Source organism: Pelmatolapia mariae, linkage group LG12 (genome assembly GCF_036321145.2).
Source record: "Pelmatolapia mariae isolate MD_Pm_ZW linkage group LG12, Pm_UMD_F_2, whole genome shotgun sequence".
NCBI lineage: Eukaryota > Metazoa > Chordata > Actinopteri > Cichliformes > Cichlidae > Pelmatolapia > Pelmatolapia mariae.
The window spans coordinates 819,367-835,065 of NC_086237.1; the positions used below are offsets into that span (position 1 = coordinate 819,367).

Consider the following 15,699-nt stretch of genomic DNA (forward strand, 5'->3'; position numbering starts at 1 on the left):
TTATTCTAACTAAATAGGAGAACAAAAATAGTGTCATCATTGCTAGACCTGGCCCACATCTGGTTGACATACACCCTGCCATGACACCATTCAGTCAGAAGTGCCAGCTTGATGCCAGATCCGGGCTAGACCTGTCTGCTATGTGGGTATGATCCACAAAAGCATTTTGTGATTGATCAGGGGTTCCCAGTCTGATTCCAGAAGATGCAAATGTTTACTGCGCGTAAATCATTTTTATCGGTGTAATTCTGGGTTGTCCATCTCATGTTCAGGTATGAGAAGCAGTCTAATTTAAGAGGCTGAGTAAAAAAATTCACCCAGTCAATAAAGCAGAAACGGAAAAGGTTAACAGCCCTCAATTACGGAAGTGCTGCTCTGCCAAATAATATATTAAATAAATATATTACTTTATTTATGTATTTATACTAGCAAGGTGTAACTGTTGAAGTGTTTGAGTGTATCTCAGCATCTTTACAGCCTTAGATTTGGAGCTAGCATCCAGTAATCAAAGAAATCCCCTATTAAATGTACTCAGTATTTAAATGATTTGTAATCATATATAACATTTATAATGATATAATATACAATTCTACGTTTTTATTATATAATAATATGCAATTATATTTATTATTTTATTTTATAATTCTGCTTTTATGACATAGTGACAATATGTGAGAGATGACGAAATGGGGGTGTTTGATAAATTTAGCACAGTGAGCAGAAAACTACAGAAAAGTTTCCTAACTTACTTCCTCTTTCTCAGCTTTATAAACCCACACTCGACTTCGTTCACTCAGACTTTCTCTCTTGCATCCTCACTGGTACTCAAAGGTCAAAACAACCATCACGAAGATGAACAAGCCACTGCTCCTGCTGGTCGCTCTGACTTTCTGCTGTTGCATCGCATCTCTGCATGGTAAGAAAACATTACTGCTATAAGGCAAAATAACCATTTGATTTTGAGGTCATTATTTTATTCATATTTATCGTCTTTAAATGTATTTTATCTTGTCTTGGTTCATCTGATGTCATACTTTAGTTATACTGTTTAAAAATACATTAGATAGATAGACATATAGACAGATCGATAATTTATTGATCCTACAAGGGAAATATTTATGTTACAGCGGCATGATAAAGAGTAAAATACTACAGTCTACAGCACTCAGCAAATGACACAGTTAAATAAAAGTGCCACAGACGCCTGGTGAGGGGCTTATATTGAGATATTGCAGGCATTTATATTTTTACATCACTGATAAAAAAAACAATGAAAAGTAGAAATAAAGTGAGTTAAAACAGTAAAAGTAAGAAAGAAACTACAATTAGAACAAAAAAAATCCTAAAATCATAAACTTTTTACTGTAGTTGAAAGTAAATATTGTTTTGAGTGTTTGAAGGTTATTACCCGACCTTGAAAACTGCGGTTTGAGCAACAGATAGATGAAGTCCATCTGCTGGCTTCTTACTGTTTCTTACTATTTCTTACTGTTTTCACAAACTCTTTCCTCCTAAAATAATATAAATGCTTCTTTTCAGGTTTTACCATAAATACCTGCCGCTGTAGAAAGACGACCATGAGACCTGTTTTTGCTAAGATGGTCAAGAAGATTGAGGTGACTCCTGTTTCAGGACACTGCCCCCGAACTGAAATCTTGTGAGTATTTGCAAAGGTCACGTTTTTTAATGGTGCTTTTTACTCTCTACTGTAATGCGTCACAGTTTATATTGAAAGTGTCTTTAAAGATTGCAGAGCACAATAAAATAGAACTTTCTATAGAAATGTAGCGGAAACTTACAAAAATGCATACATTTGAAATATTTGCCTTTTTGTTGAGAAATATACTTTATTTCTTGAGTATTTTATCTTCATATCTTTAAGAGTTTTTCATTTTAAGCTTTTATACTGTAATTTTAAACTTTTTCACTGTTCTGTAAATGTCAATAAAGCCCTTTTACATTTTGACATTATTGTATTATAACTTGCACTGGTCCGATGATGATGCAAGTTTGAAGTTACCTGCTGACACACAGAACTGTAAACTAAGAGCAAAAATGAAACTTTTACTTCATGTCTTAGTTTTGTTTCTGCTTCAGTTTCAATCAAGTTTGCGCGGCGTGATAATTTCTCCATTTTTAAGTAATGTTTTGAATCTTCTGCTTTCTCAACAGGATCACTGTGAGGTCTGGTGCTAAGATTTGTGTCAGTCCAAAGGCCAAGTGGTTTCCAGGCCTTCTCAACACTCTGCAAAAGTGAGAATTTTCTATCAGTCATACACTTATCACTTTTAGAATACATGCGAATAGAACCGGCATTTTTAACGTTTAGCTAACTTGCTGAAAAAATCCTGTTAACTGAGTTATTGTATTATTTAGAGTTATTCTGATTATTAACACCATCGTTTTTATTTTTTAATTACAGGAAGAACGCCGTCTTAACCACTGAGCCACGGACTGCTTCAACACCTAGCTTCTGATCACACGGCAGATCGATTCCTCCCTTCATCAATCTGAATTACCTGTAGCAAGCCTGTTGTATTCAGCCCGAATACAGTTTCATTTTCTCGAGTGTTATCCTTTGATGACAAAGGTATAATTCTTAGAAAATCACATAATCTAAATGTGATTTTTCTATGCTTGAAATTCTGATAGAATACTATTAAACTGCGCCACCTTACCATTGTAAGAATGTACTGAAGAAGAAACAAGAACTGCAGTATTGTTGCACACCTTTCACTTTTTTAATAGTTTGTATCTGTTAGTGTTGCATTACACATGTGTATCAGTACTGTTTAATTAAAACACTGATTTCTCTAATACCCACTGCTATGACTTCATTGTGTGTTGTATCCCTGAATTTTGACAAACCCCACTTAATTTATGTAGTTTTCTCAAACAGACATCAAACACATCACATCATATTTTCACCACTACAAAAAATAAACTCAAATATGAATAAAAAGACTTAAACGACTTTTGTTTAAATAGAAAAATGGGACTCTCTTATTAAATACTAATTTCAACAAACTTGATGTGTATTTTGGACTTTTTTTCACCACTTGTATGAAAGACAACATGGTTTTGTATTTATCTCCAATAAATACTTATGTAGTTTTTATTGTACTCCAATGATTAATTATCTCACTTCTTTTTTTTTTTTTGCCTGTCCCGTTTGGTTCTTTTGCCATCAGAATTGTTGTCTAAAGGCAAAGAAAGATGCCCAACGGATTTACTTTACCAAATGGACCATCCCAGCCTTGCCGTAATGGTCTATTTGATTCACCTTTGCTTTTATTGTTTATTTTATTTTCAATTGCTGAACATGGGACAGACTTGACTGGGGAAAAGAAAAGGGAGAAAGAAAGAGGGAAAGAAAAAGAGCGGGGAAGAGGGACGGTGATAAAGGGCAAAAACCAAAAACCAACTGTTACATCCTGTGAGGCTGTGGGAGTGTGTGGGTGGGGTGTTTGCCCACTCTCTCCGCCTCCTCCTCTTTTGCCACTCCTACCCCCTTTGTCTCTCTCACTCTCCTCTCTCTCCCCAGGACAGTTGCTTTTGATTCGCCTCGTTTGCCACCTGGGCCCAGTCAGCAATCACTTCTGAGGCTATATAAGCTGGGGATGAGCTGTGAGCGGTGTGGGGGGGGGGGTTTGTTGTTGTTTTTTTGTATTTTAAAGGTTCCTTCATGTAATGATCTGCTAGAGGGTGTGGGGAGCCATAGCCCCATCCTCCTGGGCATGAAGCAGTTATGGAGGAGATCAAGGCTCCGGACATCCAGAGGCCCCAAGAGCAAAGGAGACCAAGGAAGACCAACGGAGGGGCAACCGTGCCACTATCCCAGAAAGAGCTGAGGAGAGCCCCAGATGAGGGGTTGCCCAGCAGCCGCGGAGCAGAAGCCAGGGGGGGTTGCAGTGACGTGCCCGTGAGCTCTGCCGGCAGCCAGCTGTGCCAGAGTGACCGAGCCCCAGGCCGAGAGGCCAAGGGCACCCCACCCCCGAAGGAGCCCGAGCGAGCCCCAGGCTCCAGGCCCCGACAAGCAGCCACCAGGAGTGAGCCGGTGGGTACCTGGACGCCCATCCCCGGACACAAAGAACCACCAATGCACCGATGTCTGAGGGCGTCCAATCGGATGGCCAACTCCTCCTCCCAGCCCCCCCGCCCCAACAGGCAACAGAGAACGGGGGTGTGTAAAGACTCCAAACCTCCCTCCACCCGCTCATATGTAGTGTTGATGCATGTGTGTTCTAAGGTGCATTTAAAACCCAGGGGGGCATGGAGCTACCTGCCAGAGAGCAGCAGGTAAGCGCATAGCCCCTCCTGATAGCCCTCAATGTATACGTGTATTTAAAATTGAGAGGTGGGCAACGACGCCAGGAGTGAGGTTGTACACCCTGATGGTCTTCTGGATGACGTGTAGCGTGCCCACCCCCAAGGTCCTATATGTATGTGTTATGAGAGTGTGAGTAATGTGAATGTCTAAGTTGTGGGATAAAATTGAGGCACAGGCAGCCAGAAGGGGACAGAGGGGGGGGATGCCTCCCCTGCACCCTGGTGACACACCTTTACCCCACCTTTACTTTTTTAACAGTTGGGGACCCATGACAAATGTGATAAGCTGTGATAAACCCTAAAGATTTCGCTCTAACGTAATCAGGATTTACATAAATCTATATAAATTAACATTGTGAGAAAATGACTTCCTTTTTGAGAGCACTTTCAGAGGATATTTATGTTTATGTTAGAGGACTGTGTATGAACATACACTGAAGAAGTTTAAAGGGCCAGATAGTCCCTTTGTTAGAGGGACTAAACAAAGACAGCAGCATAACCCACATCGTTTAAAGTTATATTTTCCCTCTTTTTAAACATTTAAATGGCAAACATGAGGCTAAATTTGGCTTTGGTAAGAGCTGTTCACCACAGCTGAAAGTTTTCCAGTCAGAGGAAGCTGACCGAGTGCTTCCTCCTGCCTGCGGTGGACGCTTGTTGGACTGGAAACCAGTGTGTTTTATTATTAGTCCTTTATTTATCCAGGTAAAATCTCATTGAGATTAAATGACAAATTCTGATCTATAATGATCCCTAGATGCTTGTAAGATGTGTCCATTTCAAATTCAGTTCCTTGAATTGTTTTAATCTTAGGAGACGTAGCTAACAACTCTTTGCCATTTGAGAATAACATGCACTTGGATTTTTCTGGATTTAACACGAACTTAAGTTGAGTTAAATGGGACTGAACAACATCAAAGGCAGACTGCAGAAATTGCAGGGTTTGTGCTACTGAAGGAGATGAACAATAGATAATTGTATCATCTGCATAAAGATGGAATGCAGCATTTGACAAATTATTACAAAGGTAGTTTATGTGAAGAGGAAAGAGCAATGGTCCTAATATGGAGCCCTGCGGAACTCCTTTGGATACTGGGAGAAAAGAGGAAGAAGACCCAGCAGCATGGACACATTGTGTTCTTGCTGACAAGTAATTTGAAAACCAACTTACAGCATCTACAGATAAACCAATATTGTTTAGTCTATTTACTAAAATAGCATGGTCAACTGTATCAAAAGCCTTTGACAAGTCAAGAAAAAGAGCAGCACAGTATTTTTTGCAGTCCATTGAATCAATGATGTCATTAACCACTTTAATAGCAGCAGTTATTGTGCTGTGTTGTTTCTGAATCCTGAGTGATGTTGGGAAAAAAAAGATTTTTAAATGTGGTTCTTTAGAAACTCTCTTGAGAACTAGAGTAGCACCTTTGTTGGTGACTGCTGGTGGCCTAAAGATGCACGCCCAGTTTATAATCTCTTACCTCACATTAGAGAAGGGCGATATTGCCAAAAATATTTATCACGATATATATTTGGAAATTTGTAATAACAATAAAACTGACAATATGATTGAGCGAGACAAAATACAAAATATAACTCCAAAACTTTACTAGCGCAAAAAAAAAAAAATCAATTTATTTTCACTTAAACAAGCAGCTGTTTTTTATGTGCATTAAAGCTATATAAAAATTTAACAGTGCAAATGCAAATTCCTTGCTGAAAGTTTACACAAAAGGCATTTCCAGTGGAAATGGGCAACATATCCTGAGCATGACCATGTATAATATCCACTAAAGTTAAAAAGAGGTGCTTTGCAACATTAAACTGCAGTGTGCCAATTAAAAAAGTCAAAAGTCAAATACGTATTTTTCGGACCATAAGGTACCCGGGATTATCCCTCAAATCTTTCTGCTGCTGAAATTCCCATAACTGACCATTTCCTCCTTTCATTTAACCTCACTCTCAGCTGTTCTTCTACCAAACCAACCCTTATCTCGTTCCGCAACATCAAGAACATTGATATGGACATTCTCACTACCAGATTGGACAATATTCAGATTCCGGACTTCTATTCTACTCCTGATGATTTGTTGTTATATTATAATAATTGTTTACTTGTCCTTGATTCTCTGGCTCCTGTAAAAACTCACTGTTTCCTTCACTCGAGCGGTATCGTTCCCTCCTTAATCAAGATTGCTTCAGTCACTCCCATACTGAAAAAACCTTCTTTAGACCCTAACAACTTTAACAACCTCTGTCCGATTTCTAATCTACCCTTCATCTCTAAAATACTCGAAAAAGTAGTTGCAGTTCAACTTCATTCACACCTGGTTAATAATAACATCTACGAGAGATTTCAATCTGGTTTTTGTTCATGTCACAGTACAAAAACTGCTTTTTTGGAAGTCACTAATGATCTTCCAATCGGAGCTGACTCTGGTCTTCTCACCATTTTCGTCCTTTTGGATCTCAGCTCAGCCTTCGACACCATCTCTCACTCTGTCCTTCTAAGCAGACTTTCCTCTCTCGGCATCTCTGGCACACCCCTAGCCTGGTTTCAATTGTATCTCCTTGACCGCTCCCAGTTTATTCAACTGAAATCATTCCGCTCTCGTCTATTCCCGGTCACTTCTGGTGTACCCCAAGGTTCAGTCTTAGGCCCTCTTCTCTTCATAATATATCAATCAATCAATCAATCTTTATTTATAAAGCACTTTTCATACAAACTGTAGCACAAAGTGCTTTACATGGTTAAAAGCAGCCCACCTCACCCTCCCACTCATTCCCCGCACTGTCATTAACAGAAGCGGTCATGATACACACATCCCCCCACCCCCCCACCCCCACACACACACATACACACACACACACCTAAAGAGTAAAATTGGGCTGGGTACGTATTAGCCAAGTGAGGAAACACTATCACAGGGAGCTGTCTGCACCGGGAGCCGGTCACAGACCGCAGCCTCCAGGCTGGGCACACAGCAGGAGGGAGGCTAAGAAGCCCCCCAGCCAGGCTCAGAGGACCCACAGGGCCCCAGCAGCCACGGTCGATCACAGCCCCGGTGCAGAGAACCCCCTCCGAGGAAACACTGGAGATATGACCTAATAAGAATATAAACAGGATAAAAAGATAAAATAAATAAGAGTGGGATACAATATAAATATAAGTATAAACAGAGTAAGAAGATAAAAAATGAATAAGAATAAAATCAGTAAATATTAGGTAAAACTAAATGAATAATATAAATAGAATAACAGGATAGAATAAATAAGCATTAAATAAATAAGCGTTAGTTAAAAGCTAAATTAAAAAGGTGGGTCTTGAGCCTGTTTTTAAAAACATGAACGTTCTCTGCGGCCCTGAGCTCCTCCGGCAGGCTGTTCCACAGTCGAGGACCATACGACTGAAAAGCTGCCTCTCCGTGAGTATGTGTCCTGACTTTAGGGACAATCAAAAGGCCAGTACCAGAGGACCTCAGGGTCCGCGAGGGTTCGTATGGTAAAAGCAGATCTGAAAGATAAGAAGGCCCAAGACCATTAAGACATTTAAAAACCAATAAAAGAACTTTAAAATCGATCCTGAAACACACGGGGAGCCAATGCAGCGATTGTAAAACCGGTGTAATGTGGGCCCGCCCTCTGGTCTTCGTCAGCACATGAGCTGCAGAGTTTTGCAAAAGTTGCAAAGGTGAAATATTCTTTTTGGGGAGACCAGAGAGCAGCGCATTACAATAATCAATGCGACTGGTAATAAAAGCATGCATCAGCATCTCCGTGTTGGCCCGAGAGAGAATAGGGCGGACTCTGGCTATATTTTTTAGATGATAAAATCCAATTTTGGTTACATGTTTAATATGTGGGATAAAACCAAGCTCAGAGTCAAGAATAACACCCAGGTTTTTCACTTGTAGTGAAGGGCATAGTGAAAATGCCTGTAATTTAGACAAGAGTTTCTCTCTCTGAGCCTCAGGACCGATGATTAAAACTTCAGTTTTGTCCTGGTTAAGCTGTAAAAAGTTTTCTGCCATCCAAGATTTTATATCTAGAATACAGTTAAAAAGGGCATCCATTGGTCTGGTGTCATCAGGAGACACGGAGATGTACAGCTGAGTGTCATCAGCGTAACTGTGGAAGTTCACTCCATGCCTCCTGATGACACCGCCAGGAGGGAGCATATACAAATTAAAAAGTACAGGGCCTAAAACCGACCCTTGAGGCACACCACATGTCATTTTATGGATCTTAGAGGAGCATGTATCCATACTCACCATAAAAGTTCTGTCTGAGAGATAGGAAGTGCACCAGTTGTGTACAGTACCAGAGAGGCCCACCATGTGTTTCAGTCTGTTTAAAAGTATAGCGTGGTCTACTGTATCAAAGGCTGCGCTTAGATCCAGTAGCACCAGGACTGAGAGCTTTTGGGAGTCCCAGTTACATCTAAGATCATTTAAAACCTTTAGGAGAGCGGTCTCTGTGCTGTGGTTCACCCGAAATCCAGATTGAAATATTTCTAGGATCTGTTTATCATTCAGAAAATCATTAATCTGAATAAAAACAAGTTTTTCTAAAATTTTACTTAAAAATGGTAAGTTGGATACAGGTCTGTAGTTATTAAAATTATTGCAATCCAAATTGCTCTTCTTCAGAAGGGGCCTCACCACCGCCCTTTTAAAGGCAGAAGGGAAGACACCCAACTGAAGAGAGCAATTCATCATGTATAAAAGCTCAGCTTCAAAAAATCCATAAAGTGTTTTAAAAAGTGGAGGGGATTGGATCTAAAAGACATGTGGTGGGTCTCACTGTGGAGAAAACTTTCTTAAGGTTCTCAGCATTAACCAGGACAAAGCTGTCCAGTGTCTCCTCAGGTACAGTCGAGCCCTCAGATGTGTTTAAAATCATAACACGAGAAGATAAAATATCACATCTGATGGTGTTGATTTTTCCCCTGAAGTGGTCTGCAAACTGCTCGCAGAGTGAGTCTGTGGGGGTTCTTTGGGAGCTGTTAAAATCAGGGTTAAATAAGTGATCTATGGTGGAGAAGAGGACCTTGGGATTATTTTTGTTATTACTGATTATTTTGGCGAAGTATGAATTTCTTGAATTCCTTAGTGTATTATTGTAAATTTTAAGTTGCTCGCAAAGTATTTGATAGTTGATTTCATTTTTATTTTTCCTCCATCTCCTTTCTGCTGCCCTGCAATTTCTTTTGAGTTTTTTGACTTCTTCGTTTCTCCAGGGTGATACACGTTTTACGTTAATCTTTTTGGTGGTGAGTGGAGCAACGGAGTCAAGGCTTTTCTTCAGTTTTAGGTTAAAATGATTAAAAATAAAATCACAGGGTGCAGGTAGAATCACAGGGGGGCATTCGTCTAAAATCCTGGTAAAATTTGCAGCCACTTCAGGGGTTAGATAGCGCCTCCTCACAGTTCGCACCGAGGTCTCCCGCTGAATAAAACCGGTGATGTTAAAAAACACACAGTAGTGGTCAGAGACAGCTAAGTCAACAACAGAGGACACACTGGTGGACAGCCCATGGGTGATGACCAGGTCCAGAGTGTGTCCTCTGTTGTGAGTCGGCTGCGTGACGTGCTGGGTAAAATCCATACAGTGAAGAATGTTTAAGAATTCTTTTGATGTAGGGTCAGAAGGATTATCTATGTGCAGATTAAAATCACCGGTTAGAATTATCATTTTATATTTTGAATGTATGTTTGTTAAAAATTCTGAGAATTCCTTGATAAAAGCAGCACTGTCTTTAGGTGGTCGATAAATTGTGACAGATAAAACTGGAGGGCTGCTGAAAACAATAGCGTGGAATTCGAAAGTGGTAAAATGATCAAATAAAATTTGTTTGGTGGTGAGTGTGTTATTGGTTAAAGATGCAGTCCCACCACCTCTCTTACCACTTCTAAAGGAAAAAGAGAAATTAAAATTTGGTGGGGAGGCCTCAGTGAGAACAACTGGTGCATCCGAACCCAGCCATGTTTCAGTTAAAAATAAACAATCAAGTTTATTATCTAAAATTAAATCATTAATAATAAAAGACTTGTTCAACAGAGAGCGGACATTTAAAAGTGCCATACTAATTGAGACTGGTGGATTTTTGACAGTAGAGTTCAATGAATGCTGAGATTTTTGAAGAGGCCGGAGGTTATTAATGTTTTTGGAGTTACTGGATTTATGATAATTGTGTTGCTCTCTGTTTGTGATTATTACGGGTATTGTGTTGACTGTGGGAGAGAGAGGTCCGAGTCCAGGGTTTTGTGTATTACTGTTAAAAGTGGAACAAATATAGGAGCTGGGACCAGGGGGACATCATATATCCTCCCTCTAGGTACCATTTTCCACAAATTTGATCTTCACTTTCACTGTTTTGCTGATGACACCCAGTTATCTCTCCTGCAGACCTGATTCCTCCCTCCCACCTTCTTCCCTTACAAATTAAAATCCTGGTTTACCTCTAATTTTCTAAAGCTCAATGGTGATAAAACTGAAATCTTCCTTATTTGCACCAAATCCAACCTTTTGAAGGCGAACCATTTCTCACTCACTATCGATAACTCCACAGTTTTCCATACTCCTCGAGTTAAGAGCCTTGGTGTCAGTTCACTTTCCTATAAATCTCACATCAATAATCTCACCCTTCTGCCTATTTCCATCTACGCAACATTAACAGATTATGTCCTTCTCTTTCCACCCAGTCTACGTCCATTCTTGTCCACAGTCTTCTTACCTCCCGTATTGACTACTGCAATTCTCTTTTGCATGGTCTCCCCCAAAAATCAACTGGTTCAGAACTCTGCTGCCCACATTATCACCACAACCCCCTCCTACCAGCACACCACCCGTTCTTCAGGAACTTCACTGGTTCCCAGTGAAATTCCGGATAATATACATACAAACTTCTTCTGCTCACCTTCAAGGCCATTCATAACCTCGCACCTCCTTACCTTTCTGACCTGTTAAGCACTACGTTTTCTGCCCGCTCACTTCGATCTTCTTCTTCTATCCAGCTTTCTGTGCTTTCCTTCCGCCTCACCACCATGGGAAGCAGAGCTTTTAGCTGCTCTGCTCTCAGGCTGTGGAACTCTCTACCCCCAGATATAAGAAACATTGGTTCTCTCCCCCAGTTTAAATCTCAACTCAAAACCCATCTGTTCAAATCTGCATATTCACTGTAAACCCACTGTTTGTTAATTTTATCTTGTGCTTTTGTTTTACTGTTCTTCATTGTGTCATTGTTCTATTATGTGTTTTTATCTATTGTACAGTGTCCTTGGGTGTCTTGAAAAGTGCTTTATAAATAAAAATTATTATTATTATTATTATTATTATAAGGCACATTAAGCGAAACAAAGCAGTCAGATAAGTCAAACTTTATCCAACTCATTCTTGTTGCTTCCCCCACTTCTGTACCATTGATTCATTAATGCTGTCATCACAGCTGCTCTATTCCTGTGTTGTTGCAGTATATTAATGAGTAACCTCGTATTGTGGATGGATTTTCTCAGTTGTTCTCCTGACTGAAGTTTGGTCCGTTTACAGCATCCTGCCATGTGATTGCATTTATCCCTAACCATTGGGAACCCTCACGTTAACTTTTATCGAGTGGAAAAACCTTAGTGTTCATCTTCCAGCTTCACTGTTTATGTTATGCTAACATAGCTGTGTCGCTAGCATCACGTAGCAAATCAATATATACCAGCTAGCCCAACCTCAGTGACCCTACAAACGTCTCTGCTGTTTAGTTTCTGTCTTCATCTACGTTGGAAGTGATAGCAGAGCTGTACGTTTTAATTTTTTCAGAAATCTCTCAGTCAGAACATGCTATATCATGTTTAGGTAACTAGCGAAACTAGCGCGCTAACTTCCGCTAACTTCCTGCTAACTTCTAACTCCGTTAAATTTAATAAATTCTGTTTTCCTGGATGTTAAACTTAATTGTTACACCTGGTAAAGCAGCAATGCTGATCATTTTATTAAAGATGAAAGAATTTAGACAGTTTTTAACTCTCAGTGTGCCGCAGTGTTCGTTTGACTTTGGGACCTGAAGAGATGGAGTTTTGGGCCCAGACTGCTCCGCAGTGTTGCCAACTCTTCAGTAAGTAAAATCGTTATTGGCTGTCCTAAAAGTCGCTAGAAGTCGCTAAATGATGTCATCGCCTAATTTGCATAATTGGTCATGCCTATGTAATTGTAACAGACGCTGTAGGAGAGAGAAATAACATTGTGGAAGAGACATAAACTACAGTGGCTTGAAAAAGTATTCGGCCCCCTTGAACTTTCCCACATTTTGTCACATTACAGCCACAAACATGAATCAATTTTATTGGAATTCCACGTGAAAGACCAATACAAAGTGGTGTACACGTGAGAAGTGGAACGAAAATCATACATGATTCCAAACATTTTTTACAAATAAATAACTGCAAAGTGGGGTGTGCGTAATTATTCAGCCCCCTGAGTCAATACTTTGTAAAACCACCTTTTGCTGCAATTACAGCTGCCAGTCTTTTAGGGTATGTCTCTACCAGCTTTGCACATCTACAGACTGAAATCCTTGCCCATTCTTCTTTGCAAAACAGCTCCAGCTCAGTCAGATTAGATGGACAGCGTTTGTGAACAGCAGTTTTCAGATCTTGCCACAGATTCTCGATTGGATTTAGATCTGGACTTTGACTGGGCCATTCTAACACATGGATATGTTTTGTTTTAAACCATTCCATTGTTGCCCTGGCTTTATGTTTAGGGTCGTTGTCCTGCTGGAAGGTGAACCTCCGCCCCAGTCTCAAGTCTTTTGCAGACTCCAAGAGGTTTTCTTCCAAGATTGCCCTGTATTTGGCTCCATCCAGCTTCCCATCAACTCTGACCAGCTTCCCTGTCCCTGCTGAAGAGAAGCACCCCCAGAGCATGATGCTGCCACCACCATATTTGACAGCGGGGATGGTGTGTTCAGAGTGATGTGCAGTGTTAGTTTTCCACCACACATAGCGTTTTGCATTTTGGCCAAAAAGTTCCATTTTGGTCTCATGTGACCAGAGCACCTTCTTCCACATGTTTGCTGTGTCCCCCACATGGCTTGTGGCAAACTGCAAACGGGACTTCTTATGGTTTTCTGTTAACAATGGCTTTCTTCTTGCTACTCTTCCATAAAGGCCAACTTTGTGCAGTGCACGACTAATAGTTGTCCTATGGACAGATTCCCCCACCTGAGCTGTAGATCTCTGCAGCTCGTCCAGAGTCACCATGGGCCTCTTGGCCGCATTTCTGATCAGCGCTCTCCTTGTTCGGCCTGTGAGTTTAGGTGGACGGCCTTGTCTTGGTAGGTTTACAGTTGTGCCATACTCCTTCCATTTCTGAATGATCGCTCGAACAGTGCTCCGTGGGATGTTCAAGGCTTGGGAAATCTTTTTGTAGCCTAAGCCTGCTTTAAATTTCTCAATAACTTTATCCCTGACCTGTCTGGTGTCTAAATCCAATCGAGAATCTGTGGCAAGATCTGAAAACTGCTGTTCACAAACGCTGTCCATCTAATCTGACTGAGCTGGAGCTGTTTTGCAAAGAAGAATGGGCAAGGATTTCAGTCTCTAGATGTGCAAAGCTGGTAGAGACATACCCTAAAAGACTGGCAACTGTAATTGCAGCAAAAGGTGGTTCTACAAAGTATTGACTCAGGGGGCTGAATAATTACGCACACCCCACTTTGCAGTTATTTATTTGTAAAAAATGTTTGGAATCATGTATGATTTTCGTTCCATTTCTCACGTGTAAACCACTTTGTATTGGTCTTTCACGTGGAATTCCAATAAAATTGATTCATGTTTGTGGCTGTAATGTGACAAAATGTGGGAAAGTTCAAGGGGGCCGAATACTTTTGCAAGCCACTGTAAGTAAAAAGAACACCCTAAAGGCATTTAGAATATATTTAGAACTACAAATTAAAGTTCTTTTAGCAATTATTGTTTTTTAATGTCACAATTTCAACCTTCCTCCTTTATCCGTACTTGGGACTGGCAAAAGTGACCCGAAATAGGCACTCTGGCTGAGTCACTTTTTAGAAAAAAAGTCGCTAAGGGGGTCTGAAAACTCGCTAAATATAGCAACAAAGTTGCTAAGTTGGCAACACTGTTGCTCTGCGAGGCTCCTGACTACGGTAGCTGTAATGCTCAGACAATCCATCAAGCGGTGTGGCTTCGTAGCTTACCAAAGTCGTACTAAAACATTTTTTGACAGATGTTTGAGCGTTGTGTAGCACATAAAATCGGTTTGAGGTCAGTAAACACTACCAGAATTCATACATAAGGCACACTGGATTATAAGGTGCACTGACGATTTTTGAGAAAATTGAAGGCTTTTATGAGCACCTTATAGTCCGACAAATACAGTAATAACGCTTGCATGTTCTACAAAAAAATATGCTTTGGTGGACAGACAAACACCAAACCAGTTCCACATGACTGAAGTTGTAACATTTTTACAAACCAATTCTGGTTCATCCGTTTCACTCAACTATCCGCTTTCCGCATGCTGATTGCAATCACTGGCCAATCAGGGTTGGCAGAATGAGATAAATGCATCTGAGGAATATGCAGGGAGGCGCATTCCATAGTGAGACATCTCACTCATGCAACTCTGAGAACCAGGTTTATGCAAGTAACCTCAAGTTAACACCGTTCTTGTCATTCAGCCACACTTTGCTCCGCCCCCTACTCACTGCTTCCCACTTCTAATGTGTTTAGTCGGCCTGCGGTCACTTGACAAAGTGGCACTGAGTAGAGCCCTGAGCCCTGTGCAGAGGTACTTCCCTGCTGTAAATGAAAAAGTTGCTAACAGTGATGAATGTTGGACAAAGATTCCCTGCTGTGCAAACATCATCAACTTACGTAAACATACGAAACACCGTAAAACAAGAAATAACTTTAATCCTTGGAAGGAAAAGAGGAGGAAGGAGATCCCTCAGACACGCTGATCCCCAGCACAGAGACAGAGGCCACTTTCAAAGCCCCTCAAGAGAGGCAGATATTATCCAGGTAGCTCATATAGTGGTGAAAGTAAAGTTTCAGTCATGACTGATGTCGTCCTTCAGCATTACTTAATGTTAAAGTGTTATTAGTCATCACAGCTGTTACTTTAGCAGGCTGACTAACTGTAAACTGCATTCAGATGTTCCAATAATATATTCAGCCCACTGAATTGTGACAACTCATTTATTTTATTGAAAACAATATTCCTCAGACATGAACTGTGAAAAATGTCTGATCATAATGACCCTTAGTGTTGACTGACTGTCTGTTATATTTCTAACACACATAACAGGAGCCGACCCGTGGTGTTTTAAAGAAAGGCAAGTTTGACCTCCCAAAAACA

General features: G+C 40.5%; 1 protein-coding gene across 1 annotated transcript; it reads left to right on the top strand.

The window, feature by feature from the left end:
* Positions 1–819: 819 nt before the first annotated feature.
* On the top strand, positions 820–2,512 carry LOC134638530 (C-X-C motif chemokine 13-like). Its single transcript, XM_063489232.1, has 4 exons — positions 820–916; positions 1,540–1,657; positions 2,173–2,253; positions 2,423–2,512. Exons 1-4 carry the CDS (start codon positions 853–855, stop codon positions 2,475–2,477), a joined length of 318 nt encoding a protein of 105 aa, XP_063345302.1. The 5' UTR covers positions 820–852; the 3' UTR covers positions 2,478–2,512.
* Positions 2,513–15,699: the final 13,187 nt, after the last annotated feature.

Excerpts from the sequence above, each read along its gene's own strand:
- LOC134638530 (XM_063489232.1), top strand. The coding sequence starts at position 853 with ATGAACAAGCCACTGCTCCTGCTGGTCGCTCTGACTTTCTGCTGTTGC. Across the intron at positions 917-1,539 it reads TTGCATCGCATCTCTGCATG|GTTTTACCATAAATACCTGC; the intron begins GTAAGAAAACAT and ends GCTTCTTTTCAG. Across the intron at positions 1,658-2,172 it reads TGCCCCCGAACTGAAATCTT|GATCACTGTGAGGTCTGGTG; the intron begins GTGAGTATTTGC and ends CTTTCTCAACAG.